Source organism: Rhipicephalus microplus, unplaced genomic scaffold (genome assembly GCF_043290135.1).
Source record: "Rhipicephalus microplus isolate Deutch F79 unplaced genomic scaffold, USDA_Rmic scaffold_12, whole genome shotgun sequence".
Classification (NCBI taxonomy): domain Eukaryota; kingdom Metazoa; phylum Arthropoda; class Arachnida; order Ixodida; family Ixodidae; genus Rhipicephalus; species Rhipicephalus microplus.
The window spans coordinates 43706460-43731554 of NW_027464585.1; the positions used below are offsets into that span (position 1 = coordinate 43706460).

General features: G+C 47.2%; 1 protein-coding gene across 8 annotated transcripts in view; it reads left to right on the forward strand.

Moving 5' to 3' along the window:
- The window catches only part of TTLL12 (Tubulin tyrosine ligase-like 12), a 457993-nt gene that overhangs the window by 422921 nt on the left and 9977 nt on the right, over positions 1 to 25095 (forward strand). For all 8 annotated transcript variants that reach the window (XM_075882498.1, XM_075882503.1, XM_075882499.1 and 5 more), the window contains one exon: positions 2187 to 2331. In XM_075882498.1, the coding sequence (XP_075738613.1) occupies positions 2187 to 2331 (145 nt within the window). The remainder of the gene's footprint in view (positions 1 to 2186; positions 2332 to 25095) is intronic.

The window sequence follows — 25095 nt, forward strand, 5'->3', positions numbered from 1 at the left end:
CACAACACGAAGTTTCCTGTCTTCGGCCACGTCACGACCCCGTGACAATATATACAAATACGTTTGCATACACGGTGAATGATGGCAGCGGCGGAAAAAAAGAAAACAGCCTAGACCATCGATATAATTGCTATTGCAATAAAAAGGGGCCAGAGGCGTTTTGGCGTTCCTGTAAAAAAAAAATCTAATAGTGAGCAAAGTTCTGACCCGCGCTTTTGCGGCAGCCAGCTGCGCCGTCCCATCCGTTCACGTGTGTCCCAGGAAGAGATACGCCAGTTGTTCTGGCAGAAATAGATTCTACTAGTTGTGTTGATACTTTGAGACTCACCTTAGTATGAAACCTTGCCCTCGTGTGTTCGGCCTCTCCAGATCACTATAAGACCACAATGCTGATGTTGGGGCTTAAGATTGAGGCCCCTCCACCCCACCCCCTTTTGTTTTTCGGTGCTTTTTTGTTTGTTTGTCCTTGGCTTTTTTTTTTTTTTGTGCCCAGAAAAAAAAATGACGGCAAATTATTCAGCTACCTGCCCCCCATTGCGGAAATCTCCCGGATTCACAATCCTTGAACTTGGCAGGTATGCTGTGAAAAACTTGCGATTTTGCGCATTTGTCATTAGAGCCTCAGTAGATCATGCAGTGATTACTATGACTTCGGCACAAGTGTGGTGATGCCTGCATGGAAATTCATAGCAACGTGATGATGGCTACCAATGAATGCGGCAGCAAGTCATGGCGAGAAATGGACCAATGATAAGCATCTCAATAAATTTATATCATGTACTGCCTGCACGACAGTACGTATGGCTTAGCTGTTTAGCGCTGTTACGGTTCATGTAAGCTTACCGACTACACCGTCTGCTGCCGCGCCCTTGTGGGCGGGACTGCAGTGCATATCGCTCGTGAAAACGAAAGCTACTCGCTGCCACCGCGTCGGCTCAACAGTATAGTCTTCATACCTTTGCTCAGTTCAGTGCTGAGCAAGCACGAAGAAAGAAATTTCTACGCAAGGGCAAACAAACGCATGTACGTTACAGTACGGCGCTTATGTACTAAGCTCAGTAGGCGATGCACTGCATGCAACTAGCTAAGGGCACGCTCATCTTGACGTACGATGGTAATGCGTTTCATGTATAGCCAGGCCAGTTTTTGCTAATGGATCCCTGTAGAAACGTACATGCACATGTCGAAGCTTGACGAGTCGTCCGTCAGCTGTGCCGCTACTTCAGCATGTATACTCTCTTCATAGTTCTGGAATGATTTTATGATAGCGGATATGCTCATGCGAATCAGTTTAGTTGAGAATCAACGCTCGTGTTGTCTTATCTTTCGTCTGCGTCTTCACCCTTGTTGCACTGTGAGTTATCGAAAAATGAACTATTACTAAGTAGCCCAGGTTTCCCTTCTTGTTCATTGTTCTTCCGCGCAATGTCAAACATAGAAAAGGCCATGCACTTTCGGTAACGTTACAAAATATCTGCTTCCCTGGCCATCGGCTCACACCACATTCTCTGCAGTGTGATGGCAGGTTCAAACCGCCTGCCATCACACTCCAGAAAATGTGGTTGTGAGCCGATGGCGGGGGAAGCTGATATTTTGTTCCGCCATAAGCACCATAAAAACAAGGGAGACAATGCAGGCCTTCTTTATCAACAGAGAAGGTGAAAGGTACATTAGCCATCCATCTGTTGCCCTTAGCGAAAAGGAAATGCAATTTCTAAAGTGTCACTTATCTTAGGATGCTTCACACGTCTGGTTTTGTTGGTATGACCGGTTTTTCGTTGATATGTTTTTCTTTTTTGCCGTGCGTAGAGGCTCCACGTGTCTTCAAAAAGTGTTGTCACTTGAATGACTCTGCTGCACATGCGCAGTTGCTCTGTCGAAGCTGGTTCGCCTGTGTGTATATTCGTGCCTTTCCTTTTAATAAACTTCAGTTTAGAGTCAGCGCTCGTGTTGTCTTATCCTTCGTCTGTGTCTTCATCCTTCTTGTGCTGTGAGTTATCGAAAAATGAACTATTACCAAATAGCCTTGATTTCCCTTCTTGTTCTCCTTCAATAGATGGCTGGCAGCAGCTTGTTTCTGTACCTTGTTTGAATGTGTGCAATCATTAGCTTTTTTGAACAGTCAGTACCGCTTTGCCATGACATTAGCAGCTTTAGAGTGACCTGCAACATCTGCTTTTTGCCAGGCCGAGGTGTTTCAAGTGCTGAGGCAAGTGTTCGAGCTGGCATGCGCCGAACCGCCACCGGCTGGTGTGGCACACAGTCCGCAGTCACGTGCCATGTATGCTGTGGATCTCATGCTAGAGTGGGACCGCTCCCAGGTACAGGCAGGTAAGAAGCTCCTTCAATGTAATCTCCATTTTGAAGTTGGACTACAAAATTTCACCAGCCATTATGATACTGTCGAATGTGAATTCTGAGTACAGCTTGTTGTTAGGGCAAGGCCAGCTGTTTTGGTTCTCCACAAGGTATCGACTACACCGTAAGTCATAATTCTTGCAAAGTAGGACTGCAACCACTGCATCATTATTTGCCTATCTGTAAATTAGCGAGGTACCCACAACTCACTTGTGAGGTATTATGTGCGCTTTGTTGATGGTGCACGTGGCTGAAGATGATGAAGAATTATAGCTTACAGTGGTGGGGCAACTGCGCCATTTTGCTACCATTCCATGTCTCAGCGCCTATTCAAGCAAAGCTTGCACCAACTGTGCCAAAGTTGACTAGACTAGTCCACCTGTTTTACACAACATGGGACTCTTTAAGACCCAGAAATATTTTTAGTCTCAACAAACTCCACTATGGCCTTTTTATAATGATGCTAATGCCCTCTACTCAATTTATTTTAGCGATGCACTTTTTTTAATTATATTTCCACATTTCTTTTCTCAAGTTTTGTTATCGCCCCAATACACTACGTAATTCTCAGCGCAAACCCTGCCTGTAGTTTTCGAGAAGCTTCAGAATTGTAGTAGGTCATTTCGATAAGATCACGCCCACTCGGCAAACTATACAGATTATTTTGGAGCCTACATCACCGCTAGTGATAACGCTAGAACATTCGATGGCAAATGTATAAATGCCGACGCGCTTCGCCGCTATCAGTGCAGGTGTGCTACTGTGATCCGACTTTCCGTTTAACGGGCACAAGTTCACCCAGATAAACACTTTAAGGGGGGACATGGGTCTTTAAAATTTTTTTTCTGTTTTCGGCTCAATCTTGACCAAACCTCACCATCTTGGACAGTTTTTCATGCTGATTTCAAATATGTAATTGTTTCTGAAATAGCTTCAGTGGATCCTACACAAATATGGAATGAGTGGCCCCTAGTCAGCCAAGTCCCATCAAAGGAAACGGCGATATTTCCAGGATTTCCATAGTTGAGTTCGGAATATACCATTTTCACGGTGCTCGCTCAGTCGTCAATAACGCGCACGGCAGCCTTCTGCGCGGCAGGGTTCATTTTCAATTTCACATAATCCTGGTATGTCTTGGTGTGCAGGCCTCTCCGTGAAATATTTAGGGCAGAAAAAATATCCTTGAGCGCAGTTTGCCCGTTTCCTGTGCTCATTGCCGCGCGAACCGCGAGCACGTTAATTTCGAAGGAGCCGTGCGCTGCGTCCCCCCCCCCCCCCCCTGCTCTCGGCGAGCTCCATACGGTCCTCAGTTTACTGCACTCGTCACATGTGAGAACAAGTTTCACGGCTATGCCATATAAGCGGTCTTCCTTGGAGATTCTGCCAGGCCCACCACACACACTGCACTTCATACACTGAAGAAGTTCGTTGACCAACTCTAAGCTAACGACGGTGAACGGTGTACCAGGCGTTGCGGCTCCATCCGAGTATCGAAAAAAATACTGCTTGCGTTTTGTGGCTGACTTCGATGAAAGATCTTGCAGAACATCGCTCACACGACACTCGATGGCCACTTTTTCAGCGTCGGAAACCAGGGGAGTGTCGACGCGCACAGCTCTCGCGTGATCTTGGGACGCGGCTATCGCGTCCGGGATCGCGGGTGCCGCGGCGGTGATAGCGCTGGCACAGCCTGCTTCTTCCTAGTTCTCGGCGGCAGAAGGTCTCGCTGGTGATAAGGTGCGGGCTCTCAGACGCCGTTTTCGCCTTGTTCCGAACGCATGAGCACTCCGAAACTTCCGATGACCGCCTGCCATTGCACTGAATGCACAGCCGTTGTTAGGCCTCTACGCAAAATGGCGGCTTGCACGCCGCTGTCTAGCAGACGAATCCCTTCGCGTCCAATAGGAAACCGGGAACTGCCCCACGTGACAAAAACGTACCAATGATGTGCGAGTATTCAGTTTTTTTTTTTATGCGCGATAGCTGAGTTGTTGCTAGACGAAAAACGTTCTTCTGCTAGGAACAGATAATAGAAAAATGCGTCTTTAAGATGAGACCAAAATGGCCGCGCTATTTGGTGCGGTTTTCGCGCGCTCCGGCGTTGAATACGACCATTTTTGAGGTGGTTTCGGAAGCGAAAATGGTCATCAAACTGACTTTGCGACCCAATAACTCGACAAATACGCATTACAGGGCTATAATATTTTAGGAACAGCTTCCTTAGACCTTAATGATTATGAAAAAAAAAATACTTCAGAAAATCGGTTTTTTGGAAAATTTTTGGCCTCCCATACCCGTGTCTCCCCTTAACACTGACAAATGCGAGCTCATGACCTTTATCCACAAGAAATTATTTTCTCTTTTTACTTATACTCTTAACAACTGTCACGTGAAGTGCACATCATCATATAAATACCTTGGCATGCATCTTTCACCCTCACTATCATGGTCCACGCATATAGAGAAAATTTCAGCACAAGCATCCCGCACTCTCGGGTAGCTCAAATGTAACCTTCTTGACGCTCCAACTTCGACCAAAGCACTTGCATATCAAACCTTCGTTCGTCGTCAACTTGAATTCGCCTCATCAGTTTGGTCACCTCATCAGGCCTACCAAATTAGTGCCCTCGAACGTGTTCAAAACCGCGCTGCTCGCTTCATTGCAAAAGATTACAGCCGACATTCCAGTATCACTCACATTAAATCATCAATATCATTGCCTCCCTTAGATTCTCGCAGAAAGATAGCCTTGATCTGCCTGTTCCACAAAATAGCATCCGGTAAGCACAAAACCACCCTCCCTCTCACCCAGCCAACACGCACTTCTCGCCGTTTGCACAATGGCCGTTCTTTCAAATGCATTTTCGGGCACACGAACGCATTCAACTCTTCAGCATTACGAGTAGCTCTTGAAATATGGAATGGTCTTTCCGATAATGCTGTCAAAATTCATGATCCCGTATTGTTTCGTCACGAAGTAACAACCATTTTTTCATCGCCAGTGGCATCAACTTTCCACTAAACCATGTATATTGGTCTTCGCTGTATGTTATATAATTTGTTATAGTTATGTGTTGCATGCTTACAAAGGAGTTTCTCTGGATTAGGTTTATTAGTTGCATATCATGCCTGCTCTCGATAACAATTATATAACGTTATTTTTATGTTATGTAACGAGTATAATCATGTTTTGATTTTTCAATTAAATGTGAATATTCACTGTATATATCCTCCCCTCACACAATGCTCCTTATGGAGCCTGTGGGGGTTTTTGTGAATAAATGAATAAACCTTATCAGGGCCGACGTAGAGTTCAAGTGGAAAATGCCACAGGAAGACGCTTTCAAGAAGCTGAAACAATGCCTCCAGATGCCTCCGGTACTTGCCCCTTTCGACGAATTCGCCGAGACAGAAATGCACTCTGACGCAAACAGTGTAGGTCTCGGCGCGGTTATTGTGCAGAGGGCTGACAAACCGGAAAGGGTTATTAGTTACGCCAGCCGATCGCTATCTTAAGCAACAGCCAATTATTCCACAACAGAAAAGGAGTGCCTCGTCATCATCTGGGCTGCTTCGAAATTTCGCCTCAACTTCTATGGCAGGCCCTTCAAAGTTGTGAGCGACCACCACGCCTTGTGCTGGCTAGCTACGTTGAAGGACCCTTCAGGTGCCTCACAAGATGGAGCCTGAGACTTCAAGAATATGACATTACCATCATTTACATGTCCGGCAAAAAATACTCCAACTGTCTCTCTCGCCAATACGCCAACTGTCTCTCTCGTGCGCCTGTTGACCCACCACCGCCCGGCGACCCGGATGACGACTACTTCTTGAGAACGATAACTGTGCCAACGACTTCACTGAATGACAGCGGACCGACTCACAACTTAGGGCCCTAATAGAATACCTCGAAGGCAAGACCGCCAAAGTTCCGAAGGTATTCAAGCGCGCAATTTCATGGTTCTTCCTGCGGAATGGTCTTCTCCAAAATAATCACTTCTCACTGCTTCGAGCCAAGGGCCTCCTTGTGGTGCCTTCAGCTCTGCAACCAGAACTCCTGCAAGCCCTGCACGACGATCAGACGGCAGGGCACCTTGGTGTTTCTCGTATGCTCACGAGGACACAAGAAAGGTACTATTGGCCCCGTCTTATCGCTGAAGTCACTCGTTATGTGAGGACATGCCGGGATCGCCATTGACGCAAGACACTGTCGACAAGGCCAGAGGAATTTCGGCAGCCCATTGAACCACCTCGCCGACCTTTCCAGCGTATCGGTATGCACCTACTTGGGTCGTTCCCGACATCGACTTTCAAGTAGTGGATCGTGGTAGCTACAAACTACCTCACCCGCTACGCTGAGACAAAAGCCCTGCCCAAAGGCAGTGCATTCGAAGTAGCTAAGTTTCTTGTCGAAAACAAAGTCTTACGTCACGGCGCCTCATCACCGACAGAGAAACGGCATTTACTGTTGACCTAACTCAAGTGATCTTGGCATACAGCCAGACAAGCCACAGCTGGACGACAGTGTACCACCCACAGATCAACGGCTTCACCGAGTGGCTAAACAAGACCATTGCCGACATGCTGGCAATGTACGTCAATGTTGAACAAAAGATCGGGATGTCATTCTTTCGTATGTGACCTTCGCATACAACACTGCATTGCAGGAGCTACACAGATATCTCCATACAAATTGGTTTATGGAAGGAGCCCGGCAACGACGCTCGACGTCATGTTACCCAACGTCACCAACGAAAAAAACCTCAATGTTAGTGAGTACCTTCGGCCTTCAGAAGAAGCCCGTCAACTCGGGCACCTCCGTATAAAGAACCAACAGACGACCAACTGCCACCATTGCAATCTTCGACGACGCTTCGTGGAATACCAGCCTGGTGAACGTGTTTGGGTGTGGACGCCGATACGTCGACAGGGACTCAGGGAAAAGCTTCTGTGACGGTACTTCGGACCGTACAGGGTGGTTCGACGTCTCGGCCCACTCGATTACGAGGTTGTCCTCGACGACATCACAAACTCTCAACAACAACGATCGCGAGCTGATGTCGTTTATGTTGTACGTCTCAAGCCATTTCATGCGTGTTAACGAACTGAAACAGTTTAACTTCTTGTAATATTGCAGTATCGTAATTTATTGTTTGTACTTTTTTGCATAATTGTCGTACTTTCATCATCCGTTAAAGCATCGGGACGATGCCTTATTCAGAAAGGGGGGCAATGCCACGTTCCTTTTCTAAAGCTTTGTTATCGCCCCTATACACTATGTAATTCTCAGCGCAAACCGCGCCTGCAGTCTTCGAGAAGCTTCAGAACTGTAGTAGGTCATTTCAATAAGATCACACCCACTCCGCCAACTATACAGATTATTCTGGAACCTACGTCACCGCTAGCGATAATGCTAGAACATTCGATGGCAAGTGTGTAAATGCCGACGCGCTTTGCCACTTTTCAGTTGATCGACAGCTGACGATCCGTTCGTTGCTATCAATGCAGCTCTGCTACTGTGATCCAACTTTCCGTTTATTGGGCACAAGTTTGCCCAAATAAACACTTTAACTTTCATTGTACTGTCTCGTTCTTTGTCAACGTCACGACCCTGTGACAATATTCAGCCTAACAAAAGTCTCTGCGCCGCTGCGTGCATCTTTACTGTTGAATGTTTAGCATGCTGATGACAATCTCTCAGATTTGTGAGGCAATGAATGTGACGCACAATGAATGAATGAATAATAAGCTTGCGGGAATAGTGAGTTTTAGGTTCAAAGAGAATTCGAAGCGAATAATGATTTTGGTTGAATGATTTCAAGTTGAATTTGAATAGTATATATTATGATGTTTGGGTATAGACAGCGTTTATTCAGCCCAAGGGCTCAGCATCGTGTGTGTGTGTTCTCTGGTTTAAACAGAGCACACACACACATGATGATGATGATTGTGGTGACACCCAACGAAGATGAGGATAGAGACCCAGATAGATGATGATGATTATGATAATGCATATATGAGAAAAAGCATATAACGAATGCCCACACTAATTTCCCCCACATGGAAGCGGCCAACCTGGCCGTAGCAAGTCAATGTGACAAAGAATGCCGCCTAAAAGGTTTCATGCGATTTACGTGCACGATCTCTGTGGTGAGGTGACGGTCGTCTGTTGCGACAACAGGTGGGATCACGCGGTAATTAACGGACGAAATCTGCTCGATAACTATGTAAAGCCCAATGAAGCGTGGCTGAAACTTGTCACACAGACCAGAGGTACGAATAGGTGTGAACAGGAGCACCCCGTCACCAAGTCAAAAGAATACAAAGCGGTGGGATGCGTCATAAATCACTTTTCGATCTTGCTGTCGTGCTTCCGTGTTGATGCGAGCACAATCAAGACACCGGGCTAGTTTTGAAATGTATTCTTCGCTAGAAGACGAAGACGAGTTGACGTCGGTGTTGAAAAAGGAAACGTCGAGGAAGAAAGTAAGGGGACGTCCATAAACAAGGTAGAAAGGCGAATATCCGGTGTTGTAGGCAAAGGTGAGAAATGGGAGAAGGGTATCCCAATATTTGTGGTCTAGACAGATGTAGACGGCTATTTATTGTCACAGGGTCGTGACGTTGACAAAGCAGACAGTAGGATGAAGGTTAAACTGTTTATTTGGGCGAGCTTGTGCCCAGTAAACGGAAAGTCAGATCACAGTAGCAGACCTGCACTAACAGCTGCGAACAGATTGTCAGCTGTCGATCAACTGACAAGCGGTGAAGTGCGTCGGCATTAATACACTTGCCAACGAATGTTCTAGCATTATCGCTAGCGTTGACGTAGGCTCCAGAATAATCTGTATAGTTCGGGGAGTGGGCGTGATCTCATAAAAATGACCTACTACACTCCTACTCTGTCTTGTGTTCGACACCAACGTACAACGACACCAACGACACCAACGTACCTTCGGCGCGTTGAAGGTACTCGCTCACATCGAGGTTTTCTTCGTCTGTGACGTTGGGTAACATGGCATCGAGCGTCGTTGCCGGGCTCCTTCCGTAGACCAATTTGTATGGAGATATCTGCGTCGTCTCCTGCACCGCCGTGTTGTATGCGAAGGTCACATACGGAAGAATGGTGTCCCACGTCTTGTGTTCGACATCGACGTACATTGACAGCATGTCGGCGATGGTCTTGTTTAGCCGCTCGGTGAGGTCGTTGGTCTGTGGGTGGTACGTTATCGTCCGGCAGTGGCTGGTCTGGCTGTATGCCAAGATCGCTTGAGTTAGGTCGGCAGTAAATGCCGTTCCTCTGTCGGTGGTGAGGACCTCCGGGGCGCCGTGATGTAAGATGATGTTTTCGACGAAAAACTTAGCTACCTCGGATGCACTGCCTGTGGGCAGAGCTTTTGTCTCAGCAAAGCGGGTGAGGTAGTCGGTAGCTACCACGATCCACTTGTTTCCGAAAGCCGACATCGGGAACGGCCCTATTAGGTCCATACCAATCTGCTGGAAAGGTCGGCAAGGTGGATCGATTGGCTGCAGAAGTCCCGCTGGCCTTGTCGGCGGTGTCTTGCGTCGCTGACAGTCCCGGCATGTCCTCACATAACGAGTGACGTCGGTGGTAAGACGTGGCCAGTAGTACCTTTCTTGTATCCTCGCGAGCGTGCGAGAAACACCGAGGTGCCCTGCCGTCGGATCGTCGTGCAGGGCCTGCAGGAGTTCTGGTCGCAGAGCTGAAGGCACCACAAGGAGGTACTTAGCTCGAAGCGGTGAAAAGTTTTTCTTTTGTAGAAGACCGTCTCGTAGGAAGAACGACGCAACTGCGGGCTTGAATACCTTCGGGACTTCGGCGGTCCTGCCTTCGAGGTATTCTATTAGGGCCTTAAGTTCCGGGTCGGCCCGCTGTCGTTCAGCGAAGTCGTCGGTAGTGATCGTTCCCAAGAAGTAGTCGTCATGCGGGTCGCCGGGCGGTGGTGGGTCGACAGGCGCACGAGAGGTAGTCGGCGTCGAAGTGTTTTTTGCCGGACTTGTAAACGACGGTAATTTCGTATTCTTGAAGTCTCGGGCTCCATCGTGCGAGGCGACCTGAAGGGTCCTTCATGGTAGCTAGCCAACACAAGGCGTGGTGGTCGCTCACAACTTTGAAGGGCCTGCCGTAGAGATAGGGCCGAAATTTCGACGTAGCCCAGATGATGGCGAGGCACTCCTTTTCTGTTGTGGAATAATTTACTTCTGCTTTGGATAGCAATCAGCTGGCGTAACTAATAGCCCTTTCCAGTCCGTCCGCCCTCTGCACAAGAACGGCGCCGAGACCTACGCTGCTTGGGTCAGTGTGTATTTGTCTCAGCTAATTCGTCGAAAGGGGCAAGTACCGGAGGCGTCTGGAGGCATTGCTTTAGCACCTCAAAAGCGTCTTCCTGTGGCTTTTCCCACTTAAACTTCTTGTCGGTCCAGATAAGATTAGTGAGTAGATCGGCGATGTAGGCGAAGTTTTTGACAAACCGCCTATAATAGGAGCACAGTCCCAGAAATTGGCGCACTGCCTTCTTGTCAGTGGGCGGCCGGAAGTCGGCAATAGAGGCTGTTTTTTTGTGGATCGGGACGGACTCGAAACTTGTTAATCACGTGCCCTAGGAACAAGAGCTCCTCATACGTAAATCTGCACTTTTCTGGCTTCAGTGTGAATCCGGACGTCTTGATGGCTTGAAGTACAGCCTCAAGGCGCTGAAGATGCTCTTCGAAACTCGAGAAAGACATGACTTCGTCGTCCATGTACACAAGGCAAGTCTGCCACTTCAATCCTGCCAGCACTGTATCCATAATGCGTTGAAAAGTGGCAGGCGCCGAGCAAAGACCGAAGGGCACCATCTTAAACTCGAAGAGGCCGTCTGGTGTTATAAATGCAGTCTTCTCTCGGTCTCTTTCGTCGGCTTCGATATGCCAATAGCCTGACTTGCGCCGAGCAAAGACCGAAGGGCACCATCTCAAACTCGAAGAGGCCGTCCGGTGTTATAAATGCAGTCTTCTCTCGGTCTCTTTCGTCGACTTCGATATGCCAATAGCCTGTCTTGAGGTCTATCGAAGAAAAGTACTTCGCGTTATGGAGCCGATTCAGTGCATCATCTATTGGTGGGAGAGGGTAAACGTCCTTTTTTTTGTGATTTTGTGGAGGCGGCGATAATCGATGCAGAAACGTAGGGTTCCATCCTTCTTCTTCACTAATACCACGGGGGACGCCCATGGGCTTTTGGACGGCTGGATGATGTCATCCCGTAGCATTTCATCAACTTGTTTCTTTACGGCCTCGCGTTCTCGTGTCAAAACCCTGTACGGACTCTGTCGAAGTGATCTGGCGTTTTCCTCGGTTATGATGCGATGTTTCGCGATTGGGGTCTGCCGAGTTTTTGGCGAGAATGAAAAGCAATCTTCGTATTGCAGGAGCAGGGTCTTCAGCTGTTCTTGCTTATGGTCCGGAAGGCTGGGAATGACATCAAAAGCTGAGGGAGGGGCTTGGTTCCTTTGAGGAAGTTCCGCAGAATCGGTGAGGGCGAAAGCACTGGTGGCTTCCACAATTTCTTCTATGTATGTGACGGTCGTCCCTTGGTTCACGTGTTTGTAATCATTGCTAAAATTCGTGAGCATAACCGTCGCTTTGCTTCCCCACAGCTCTGCAATTTCTCTTGCGATGGAAATATTGTGGCTGACAAACAGCTGCTGACCCCCTTCAACGACGCCTTTAAAGTCACGCGTTTGCGAAGCGCCGACTGAAATAATGGGGCTGGAGTGAGACAGAATGGTGGCTAGTTCTTCTAGCACATTCAAGGCATGGTTCCCTGTTGGCGTGCACAGCGCTAGTGCTTCTTCTGTTGATAACGTTATTGACTTTGTTCTTAAGTTGATGACTGCACCATAGAGGCATAAAAGCTTCATGCCAAGGATGATATCTCTCGAGCAGCACTATAGGACTACGAAGTCTGCAGGATAAATACGGCTGTTATTGGTGACTCTCGCTGAGCAGATTCCTGCCGGTGTTTTTAGATGACCTCCGGCTGTGTGGATTTCGGGGCCTTCCCAAGCTGTCCTAAATTTCTTCAACTTCGCGGCCAACGACCCGCTGATGACAGAACAGTCGGCTCCAGTGTAGATGAGAGTGGTCACACTCTGGCTATTGAGAAAAACGTCGAGGTCGCTAGTTCGTCATCTCGCGTTGCAATTAGGCCGTGGCGTCGATTCACGGCTGCGTCGGCGTTATCTGCTGCTTCCATGCTGCATCGTCAGGTCACCTTCGGTAAGTGAGGTTTCGTTGTCAGAACTTTGCCTGGTTGGCATCGTGTTCAGAAAGTTCCGTCGCGGCGTCGGCGTCGGAGGAGGATCTTCGGTAGTTTGTCACACAGCAACCGCACCTCCATCGGTTGCGGCCCTTAGTTTCCCGGATACGGGCTAGGAGACCGGCCCCGCGTTAGGCCAGAGTACTGCCAATGGTGTGGTGACATGTGGCGGCTGGGCGACGGTGAACGGGAAGGACTTCGTGGTGCTCATTGTGTTCCTTCCAGGTAGTCGGCGATGTCCCGTGGTTGTTCCCCTGGCTGTGGACGTGATGTATTGACAGCGAACCCACGCAGTCCCATCTGTGGGCACTGGAAGCGGCGGTAGGTTTGCCTGGCTTCGCCACAGTGGTAGCACAGTGGGCGGTTGTCAGGGGTGTGCCAGACATCAGTCTTCCTTGAAGCGTAGCGCTGGCCGGCCGACCGGCGGTATGGCGTCGGCGGTGCCTGGCGGAAAAACTGCGGCGGAGCTGTGTCCTGACGAGGGCGTGGAGGAGCGTTGCGGGGCACTGCAGTTGTGTAACTCATTGCTTCCGGTTCAGGCTGCGGTGCTTCTGCGATTCCAAGCGACTGCCGAACTTCTTCACGGACAATGCCAGCGATCGAATTGGCTTAAGGCTGCGTTGAAGGCTACAACTTTTGCAGCTCCTTCCATACGATCGCTCGAATCGTCTCGCTCAGGTCGTCGGTACTGAAGGCATCAGCGCATTTGAATGAGGCATGACGTTTGTATTGCATTGTGCGCATCTCAAGCGCCTTTTCTATGGTTGTGGCCTCGGCAAGAACTTCGCTGACAGTCCTGGGCGTGTTTCGGACAAGTCCCGCAAACAGCTCCTGCTTGACTCCGCGCATAAGGAACCGGAGCTTCTTTTCCTCAGCCATGTTGGAGTCGGCTTGTCGAAAAAGCCGGATCATCTCTTCAACGAAAAGAGTTACGCTTTCGTTAGGAAGCTGCACCCTTGTCTTCAGCAACTCCGCGCATGAGGAACCGAAGCTTCTTTTCCTCAGCCTTGTTGGAGTTGGCTTGTCGAAGGAGCCGGGTCATCTTTTCGACAAAGAGGGTTACGCTTTCGTTAGGAAGTTGCACCCTTTTCGTCAGCAATGTGGCAGCCCTTTCCTTGCGGACGACGCTCGTGAACGTGCTCAGGAACGTCATCTGAAAGATTTCTCAGGTTCGTAGTGTGGATTCGTGGTTTTCATATCACGTCTTCGCGGCGTCTTCTAAGTAGATATAGATGCAGCGTAATTTTTCCTCCGGGTCCCAGCTGTTCAAGGCGGCGACTCGGTCGTATATTTCAATCTAGCTTTCCGGGTCCTCGCCTGACGATTCATAGAACGTTCGTGGTTCCTTGGGCTGCCGGAGAATGACTGGGGCAGGCTACAGGGGGACGGTCATGGTTGCTGCAGTTGATGTCTGGATCCGGGGCTGCCTGGCTGCTTGAGGAAGGGGCCCATACTCTGGTTGTAGTTCTCTCTGCCTGCGGCTTGTTCGCTGTTCAGGGTTGGCATCCGTGTCTTCTTTGCCGCTTGGGCTGGGCTCGCGAGTTGAAGGGTGCGTCCGGAGCATCAAAGAAACAGCACCTCCACCAGATGTCCTAGGGTCGTGACATCGACAAAGAAACAGACAGTAGGATGAAGGTTAAACTGTTTATTTGGGCAAATTTGTGCCCGGTAAACGAAAAGTCGCTTCACACTAGCAGACCTGTACTGATAGCGGCGAACAGATTGTCAGTCGTCGATCAACTAACAAGCGGTGAAGTGCGTCGGCATTTATAGACTTGCTGTCGAATGTTCTAGCGTTATCGCTAGCGGTGACGTAGGCTCCAGAATAATCTGTATTGTTCGCAGAGTGGGTGAGATCTTACAAAAATGACCTACTACATTTCTGAAGCTTCTCCAAGACTGCAGGCGCAGTTTGCGCTGAAAATTACGTAGTGTATTGGGGCGATAACAAAACTTGAGAAAAAGAACGCTGCAATATCAGCAAGAGTACGGTGAAATATTTCGGTGAGACCATTGGTCTGAGGGCAGTAGCTTGAAGCTGTCTTGTGTGTTATTCCAGGAGCACGCAATACTTCATTTAGTACTTCTGACAGGAGCACCCTTCCACGGTCACTCAGCAATATACGAGGGGCGCCGTGGCGCAGAATGATGGCGTACAGAACGAAGTCGGCAACTTCCGAAGCAGAGGAGGTTGACACAGACGTTGTCTCCGCCTATCGTATCAGGTGGTCTACCGCAGTCACTATCCATCGTTTGCCAGTAGATATGGCAGGAAGACAGCCGTTAAGGTCGATACCTACGACCTCAAATGGCGTTGAGGGGCACGGAATTGGCTGCAGAGGCCCAGCCGGTGCAGATGTCTGGATTCTACGATGCTGGCATAGGACACAGAAACTGACGTAGCGTGCGATACTAGTAGAAATACCAGGCCAGTAGAAGCGACTTCAGATGCGGTCGTGAGTTTTTTGAAAACGAAGATGGCCGGCAATCAAGTCGTCGTGGAAGGTTTGAAGCACGTCAAGTCAAAGAGAGTGTGGTAGAACGAGAACCCAGCATTGACCATCAGGGTGGTAGATGTGACGGTAGAGAACTCCATTTTCTAGCTTAAATCCCAGCAGTTGGTGATGATGCCGCACATCAGGTGGATGGGAAGCTCCTGAGAGCTGGTCTATAATACCCCTACAGTACGTATCAGATAACTTGCTGAAGTGAAGTGTGCGCTTGATGTCCGAGAATAGCTGGTCTATTTAGGTGAGCGCGGGAGCTGCGGTTGAAGTGACGGCCGAACTTTGACCGATGCTGAGCTGGGTATGTGGTAGCGGGCAGCCCGAAAGGGCGTCGGTGTCTTGGTGTTTTCTATCAGACTTATAGATAATATCGAAAGCATACTGCTGTAAACATAGAATCCATGCCGTTTTCTCTTTATCCTCTTCGTGCATAGGAATTTGCCAGTATCCGGAACGCAGGTTGAGGCTGGAAAAGCATTCCACGCCTTGTAGAGAATCAAGGGCATCATCATGGTCCCTCAATACTTTTTACTGGTCATGAAACTCCCGCGAAAGTTTCATATATGGACAAAAGTGGCCACCAGAGGCGCCACCGTATACAGGAGGGCATTGATCTGCCGCGCTTGGTAGGGCAGGTGCGCGTTCGCAGAAGCGTTTGCCACCAAATACACTTCTTCAAGTATTTTCCTTCTTCGTGTTCTCGCTAACAAATCATAGCAGTGATTAGTATTGTCAATATTTTACATGATGCGCATTGTCAAATTGCCCAAGTCATTGATTGCTGGCAATGTTTTGACTTGAGAGTATCTGTCAAGTGACTGATGTGTTCGTGACATTTTTTACGTTTCTCAATTTCTGTATAGACACTTTCGGGCTTAAACCGAACACTTTCTTTTCTTTGTTCACTTAGATATCTCTTTCAGTTTTTTTCAGCTTTTTACGTGCGAAACATTTCTGCCTAACGGAGATAAATTTGTGTGCCACTTACCTAGCAGTGGGTAGCATTTTGAACTTTGCAACAACGCTGCGCCTTGCAAGGAGATGTGGGCGAAATTCTCGGCATTTTTTTTTTTTGTTGCAATTACTGGCAATTGTCAAGAATTCCAAACTGCCATGAAGCACAGGTACATAGAGTTTATTTAAATCTGCGTGGATGAAACTGTGGATGAAAAGTTGGGAGATAGAGTGAATGACACAAAAAAGATCACTGAAAAAAAAAAAAAATTTATGCCCCTGGTTTTCTCTCTCCTCTGGCCGGGCAGGATGGGCGACCACCAGCACGAAACAGTTTGTTTTGTTCGCGCGTAAAAAAGTGCAGACGGCACTTAATAAAAAAGTGCAGACGGCACTTAATAAAAAAGTGCACAACTTCTGCCGTGGTGCTCACAAAATATGTTCCACAGCCAACACTGGCCGAGGAAGTGTGGTCGTCCAGCAAGATGTTTTCAACAATGTTCATGTAGACATTGTCACGGGCTATATTGTCTATGGTGCGCATTTCAACATGTTCCTTCACAATTTGCAAGAGGCGCAATAGTTGCTCCAATGGCACTTGCGAAAATCCTCTCGTCTTAATTGCAGTCAATGCAGTTGGCTCTCGGGAGTTGCTTCTAAGTGTTTGGAGGCAGTCCTTGCAGCTTATTTTAGCAAACTTCTTTGCAACATAGCCGCCAAGGTAATCCAAAATGCAGTCCCTCGTTGACACCGGATGAATCATATCTTGCATGCATTCAGCAGGCTCCAGCAGTATATCATCAAAAAGAACCGCCAAGGTATCAATCTGAAACGTAAATATTTTTTCATACCACAATGGCAAGAGTGAGAAATTCGAAAAGTGAAAAAGCAGAATAGAAGCTCGCTGTATATCATACGACCAGACGTGCATGTCATTAGCATCAAAGGGCTAGATAACATTCAGCACATTTCCATACGATGGAGAGACACCCTACGAGCAGCGTTGGTGTGCTATTAAAATGTTTACCTGATTAACAGTAGGCTCTTTATGTTGAAAGAGATCCTGCATTTTTAAAAGGAGACGTGAACCATCCCCTTCAACTGTGGCTCGCTGTGGCGGACGGATCAAGTTGTTCACCGAGAGCAACCGGTAAATGAACAAAAATTGCTGAACCGTTGGCTGTCCCCCTGCTCCAGCAAATGCCTTGCTATGCCAAAAAACCTCTGAAAGAGAGAAAAGTGCAAAGAAAATGTCTTCAACTAGCGAAAATGTTTAAATTTACTTCGAGGTGGTCTTGTTCAAAGTTTCCAACTAAAACATAGTGAAAGCCACATTTCAGCAGCTTTTCGACAAGCGTCACTGTGCTGTGCAAAGCCATTCTCAGAGCATTGCATGTTGGCTTGCTCAGAAAAAAGAGTTGCTTTTGCTTTGGTAAACTCTGGTTGTAAGTGTGCCACCTGTCAAGCCACTCGATGTTCTCCTTCAGTGTCTGAAAAGCAATCTGATTTAATTGGAACTTCAAAGGAAGCAACCATAGCTTTGAAATATTAGGGCTTACAGCAATGTGTTCTGCTTCATTATACTGCACATCTTGTGGCCTCTTGGAATTTAAAAGCAGTCGAATAGAATATTCGTTCGTCTCGCAAAATCCGAGGTTGCTTTGGAGCCACGAAGTTTCACTTATTCTTCTCTACTGCGATAGAAGTCCATTGCTAAAGCGGTGCTTTCACTGAAGAGCTGAAAGATTTTAGAGAAGTTATATGACAGAGTGCTGTATTTTCATGAAGGAACAGCACTTTTTGATACATACTAATAATTAATGACACATGCTAGAGCAGACTTGCCTGGACAGCAAGTTTCACACTCAGTTTTTGGAAAGCATTGGGCCTGATGTGTGCTTTCGTAAGCTTTGGCGCAGCCCGAAGTCCAGCTTGGTGCTCCCCGTAGTCTAGCAGAGCTTCAAAGTGGAAATGCTGTACTTCTTTGTCACCAGGCAACTGTTACATTAAGAAAAAGCCTGTGAGACAAAACAGCCAGAGCACTGTGATGACTTATCTTAAACTGTGTTTTACCCACCAGGAATTTTCCAGCCTTCAGAAGGTTATTCCTGATGCACTTGAAGATGTGAGGTGGGTCAATTATGACCTGAATGACTTCGGAGGAGTCACATGGATGCTCAAATGACGTTGATACTCTGGCGATATCGCCGCTGACACCTAAAAGGAAGACATTTCTATTATTAAGATCACGTACTAGATACCATGAAGATAAATAATGTCTATAAATATTTACCCAAAGAGTTCAATGCTGATCGGTTCGAAGTAGAGTTATCGCAAGTGACTGCATCCACAACGACACCGGCATTCGACAGGAGTACAATGCATTGCAGGAGCAGTTTAGCAATAGCGGAGCCTGGTGCAGCCCCTGACGTGCAAAGCGCCCCGACAGTTTGCGACCAGCCACCGAGGAATGGTCGGAAAAGGAACACTAACACATGGTCACCATCTTTCACTTGGTCAGTAGGCTTCGTGTGCTCTGCTAAGTCGACCTTTCCAAGCAGTGTCTTATACGATTCCTTTACATGGAGGCTCCTTCTCACGCTCATCTCGTCAACCATCAGGACCCCTAAAGAAAAAAAATATTATTTCAGCTGTTTACCTAAAGTCCAGAAAAATCAAATGCAAAAAAATAAAAATTGATACCTCGGCGTTCTCTCTCTGGAATATTTCCCACTTTGTCTTTGAGGATGGCAAATAAATTTTCATCAAATCCAAAGCCGGCCTTCGGATTTTTTTGGTAGGAGTATAGTGTGCGAGGGTGTGATAGAGGCAGAAAATTATTCTCGTGAAGAAATGTATAAACTGCTGTCGATTTGATTTTCAGCAGTAAACAGTCGTAAAGCCATTCTTTTTTATACCTGCAATAAATAAAATGCAGATTTTTGTGTTCACGATTCAGCGACAGCACCAGCAAACAGCACTATCAAAGTAAAACGAAATATTGCATTTTGGTCCATTGCATCACTTTTCAGTTTCTATCATTATCCAGAAAAAAAAACGCGCACACTCCGAAAACCGCACTTCACATAAAACTCCAAACACACTTCACAAACGGGATCTTACCGTGCTGCTTTCGTAGACTTCATATTTGCCTTCATGATGCACTGGTCTATAATGAGCTTCTCGTGGTCTGACAGCTTGTGAATATCTCTGTACATTCCACCTTTTTTATTCGCGTGCGCCTCCGCTTTTGCGAGTTTCCGCTGGCATGATTGAAGCTGTTGCTTCACGCTGCGAAGTTGCGCCTTCACTCTCTGCAGCTCCGATGCTGAACAAACTGGGACCTCTGTTCGACACAGGGCGCGAAGCCTGGGGGATTCTCAGTTCTTACAACATCTGCAAAGACTGACAAAGAGCAAATTTTATAAGGGAAGGAGCCAATTTTGTTAGCGTATAGTGAGCCAAATTTTTTAGCGTAGTGAGCGGTTAGGATACTTTCAAGCTTTGTGCCAGACTTACCGTCGATTTCTTCGTCGGCTGCAGTGGAGACGTCCACATTCGCAACTGTCGCATCACAGTCTGGAGAAAGCTCTCGCGGCCTTTTTGCAGGTGGGCGCTTTGTTAGTCCACGCGAACACTGTTTTGGTTTGGAGAGGTAAGCAGGCAAACCTTCGAAAATTCTTGGCGCGGCTCCTTCCACCAGTCTTGGCCGATCTCGAGGCAATGAAACGGTGTTCCCATTCACTGTACACACGTCCGCACGTACGATGTCACTTGCATCGAAATGTTTTTCGCACACGCGAACATACTTCGAGTCGAACAAAAATCCGGCAGTCTCCTGTCGCGGGATTGCACGTTTCCACCTGTCGCATTGTTCTGCGTCGGCTGGTAAACAGAACAGGGAGACTTTTTCGACGTTGCCCTTGTATCCCGAGCGACCGCCCGGCACACAGCAGGTGTTGGGCATCGCGGTCACGACGAGGTGACCGCGAAAAGAGAAAAAAAAGGTGCAAGCAGCACAAACAACACCACTCCACGCTCACACTCGGCTAATAGCGGCCAGCAACAGGCGGCTTCCTCGTCTCCCTTGTAGCTACGCCAGCGCCACGGCGCGGAAAGTGCGGGCGGTATATGAAGCTCTCCCATTGAGTTACGCAGGAGTTTCATGACTAGTAAGAGTATTGAGGGACCATGGCATCATCAATGCATGGCATTGCGTACAGATCCTTGCGAGTAATTCTTGTTGAGCGCACTGTAATCGACGCAAAAGCGCACGGAGCTATCCTTCTTACGAACCAGAACCACAGGCGACGACCAAGGGCTAGATAAGGGGCGAATTACCTCTCGTTTGAGCATGTCAGCTACGTTTTCTTCGATAATTTTTCTCTCAGCAGGAGACACGCAGTAGGGCCGGCGGCGTACGACAGAAGTTCCGATTGTGTGGATGCGTTGTAGTAGTAGTGTGGCCCAACGTCGAGGAGTAAACATCGAAAGAACTTGCGTGTTTCTTTAACAAGGCAAGCAGCTGTTGCATTTGTGAAGGTGTCAAATCGTTGCTAATGGCTGCAGCAAATGCGGAAGAAGATGCAGGCTCACCACTAGGGTGGTCATTAGAGGAGACGGCATGAAGTGGCACGAGGCACGCAGGCTCGGGATCCGTCACGCAGGCCACCGTGGTGTTCTGAGGAAGAAAAGCCATGACAGCGCGCCAATACAGTTCACAGAGCACCAACAGGCAACACTGCAGACCACGCTGAATCGGCAGCAGCAGGCACACAACCATAAAGAAAGAAAAAATGGCGCTCACTTCTACCGCCTCCGCGCCTCGGAGAAAGCACGACGGCCTCGGATTGGCTGTAAGCGCTGCGAGTGGGCCAGGATCATTTCTTGGAGGGAGGTGTTCGACGCGTACAACCGGGTCTAACCAACTTTTTCTAGGGTGGCGCCGGCAGTTTTCCCCACCACCGCGAGGGAAGGTTAACTTACTGGGGCACTTTTGAGGCTCACGCAGTTTGATATATCAGTTGTCGTTGCTATTTTCATTCGATAAAACAGCAACTTTTGCTATATATTCTCAATGTAAACTTACCGTGTTTAGGAATTGTTCGATATACGGGATAATTTGATATAAACGGTTTCAGTATAGTCGGGCTCGACTATGTTTTAGGAGATACACCAGCAGAAACGGCACGAACAGAATCAGCGGCAGCAACGGATTCAGCCGACAGTACAAAAGTGAGACATGTTTGGGCATGCTGGCTCGCCTCTGCTGCACCTTCTTCTACTTCCAATGTTCGCAGCAATCGTAATTCAAACCATGCTCTCTGTGAACGCATCCATGTCAAAGCCGTGAGCTTTGTCGTGGTGCGTGAGTAGTGCGCGATTGCGCCGACACAAGCCACCACCAACGCCTTTGCCACCATGTTGAATTTGCTATTTACCACGTGCTTACAGGAGGTTTTCAGAAGCCTAGAAAGGGAACAGTTAGGGATAAGAGTTAATGGAGAGCACCTTAGTAACCTGCGCTTCGCCGATGACATTGCATTGCTGAGTAACTCAGGGGACGAATTGCAACTCATGCTTACAGAGTTAGACAAGGAGAGCAGAAAGGTGAACCTTAAAATGAATCTGCAGAAAACGAAAGTAATGTACAACAACCTCGGAAAAGAGCAGCGCTTCGAGATAGGTAATAGTGCACTTCAAGTCGTAAAGGACTATGTCTACTTAGGGCCAAACCACGAGATTGAAGTAACTAGAGGAATAAGAATGGGGTGGAGCACATTTGGCAAGCACTCTCAAATTATGACAGGTAGATTGTCACTATTCCTCAAGAGGAAGGTATATAACAGTTGTATCTTGCCGGTAATTAGCTACGGAGCGGAAACCTGGAGACTTACAAAGAGGGCTCAGCTTAAATTGAGGACGACGCAGCGAGCAATTGAAAGAAAAATGTAGGTGTAACCTTAAGAGACAAGAAGAAAGCAGAGTGGATTAGGGAACAAACGGGGGTTAAGGATATCATAGCTGAAATCAAGAAGAAGAAATGGACATGGGCCGGGCATGTAGCGCGTAGACAGGATAACCGCTGGTCGTTCAGGGTAACTAACTGGATTCCCAGGGAAGGCAAGCGGGTTAAGGGGAGACAGAAGGTTAGGTGGGCAGATGAGATTAAGAAGTTTGCGGGTATAAATTGGCAGCAGCAAGCACAGGACCGGGTTAACTGGCGGAACATGGGAGAGGCCTTTGTCCTGCAGTGGATGTAGTCAGGCTGATGATGATGATGAATTTGTAGCTCGTTTACATGACGTAATTTGAGATAGAGCTAGCTAGTGCAGCTGGTGTAGCTGAAGCCGTGAAGCAAATAGGCGGTCTGCATTCACATGGCGGAAAAATTGGTCTCGGGTCGATTTTTTTGCGTCAGTCTGGCGGTGTGGTTTTCCAACTACTTATACGGTGAAGTGAGGGAAATTCCCATGACTTTTGCCACATTCACTCCCTTTGAGGCACGGTGTGAATGGGCCTTCCACCCACAGGCAAGCCCCGTTATGCTGTTTGTGTGTAGCAGTCAATTGTGCATTTTTATCATCCACAGTGGCTGGGGATACTGTTCGTATAACATCGAATGACGGCATATTTTATATAATGTAGTGCATCTGAAGCAACCTTAAAGTTCTTATCGTCACAAAATTTTCATCAACTGTAATCGTATCATCGAGATTTTACTTTAGTGCCCGTAACGAGTACACAGCCTCTAGTGACAGCTTTTGTGCGTGCTGGGAAACTGCACTGCTCCGCCCCACCCTCAAAGATCAGATGTGGGCCATCCAGCGGGCCAAGGAAGCCTCCAGAATTCAAGGACCCTTGGCCAAGACGGGGCCATTGGCCCACACCACCAACTCGCCGGACATTATTTTGAATAAAGTTCTTTCCTTCTTCTTGAAATGAATAAAACGTAAAAACAAGTTGGTCATGCATTTCTGACCAAATATTTGATTTTTTGTGATAGTAATGAGCTGACTGATTGCAGAATGATTAGATATTTAGCTACATACTGATTAAGATTAATTTCTGAAGCTCACAGAAAAGAACAAATATTTTCATGTTCTTTTTTGGCATGTAATACTGATTGCCTTGTAATTGTACCATGTGAATTTGACACATCTTGAGACAGCGCATAATTGTTTGCACCTGAAGGGCTTATACTTCTGTGATTGGCTCACTTTGCTGTGGCACTGTCTCCAGAACTGATAAGTGGACCAAGATACTGTCGAGCTCGCCTATAGCTAAGCTTAGTGTTCTTGCCCGTTCGTTAGAAATGGGCAGCACACAGATGAAAAGATTAGTCAGAATACTAAAAACTGCTTTGTCGACACTGGTGTCCGTCTGTTTTTGGACTGTGAAGTCATAAAGCCAGTATTGAGTTCAAACATATATGAAAGAAATCTGTTTAGCTGTATGAAATGGTAAGAACAAACACTCCCCAGCTACGTTCAATTTTCAGTCTTAACTGGCGATTTTAACTGGCGCTTTGTTTTGAGACTCATTCAGCGTCTGTGTCTTCTTCAGGGCATGACTGTCTGGCTGGCCCTGGAACTCTGTAGCCCACCATCATTCGTCCCATCACTCTTGTTAAAGTGTTATTTAACAGAACGGTGTAGAGGCAGACAATCACTAAGAACAGTGAGCCTGCCAGACAGACATTCCCTGATGAAGAGGCCAAATCGAAGGCAGGTTTTAGAAAATTTATTAGCAACAGAGTACACTATCTTGAACCCGTACCTATTGCCTACATGATAGCTAGTGTACATAAGGTCACCTTTTCGTATCTCTACTTGTCACCTTTCTTAAAACGATTTTGACTAGGCTTGTGCAAATAGCAAATTTTCGGTTCAAAGGGAATTGTGATTTTGATCGAATAATTTCGAATCAAATTCAAATGGTATGTATCACATATAAAAAAAAGGAATATCTATCATGACCCAACTAACCTGCACAATATTTCTTATGAATTGAAATAAGGGCTCTATGCAAATGTCATTTATTTTTTCGTTCAAGGAAAGTCGAAACAACCTTGAGTAGTAGTTTCGGTAGGATGTGAGTGATAACCTGTAAGATACTTAATGCTTTAAAATTTATTATATTTGGATTATATTATATTGTAGCGGAACAACGCGAATAAAACACAGGTACTCCTTGAGGCAACGAAAGCAGCGTGTTCTCAACAGCTGACTCGGTTATATATAATTATATATATGTAACGCTACAAAATGGAGACATGTCGTGGTCCAGATGCCATGCGTTTATTCTAATGCATGCGCACTTCCTCTTCGTCGGCTTCTCCTAGAATCACCTTGTTAATGCGTCACACTTCCCCCTCCCCTCGAGAAAGTCTCAGTTCATAAGGTACAAAATAAGGCCGCAGTTTGCTAACATGCATAATGTCAGAGTTTCTACCTAAGGGTAGCACGGAGTAGTTGGTCTCATATTTCACTGTTGAGACCTTGGGTAGAATCTTGTAAGGTCCTCAGTTAGCCGTTGTTGGGATGCCGTGATGTCTCGTAATGGACAAAGTCACTGACTTGTAACTCAATCGGAAGAAATTTTCTATAATAATTGACTTTGTTCTTATTGTGGTAGGCGATAGAATTGGTAACTGCAGTTTTTCACGCTTCTTCGACAGTTTCTTCTCGTTGTTCCAGTACAGTAGGATAAAGATGGAATTCCATACATCAGGAAGGAATGTGCGTAGCCGGTCACTTCGTGGGGTGTTCTGTTGTATTCATCAATTACCTCCAGAAGCAGCTTAGTCCAAGACTTCTGTGGTTCATCATTGATCTTGCATTTAAGTCTCGTTACGATAGTCTGGTTTGTCCGCTCGTTCATGCCGTTGCATTGTAGATGATGAGGTGAGGTGAATAGTTGCTGTATACGATTATGTTTTAAAAACTGCTTGAATT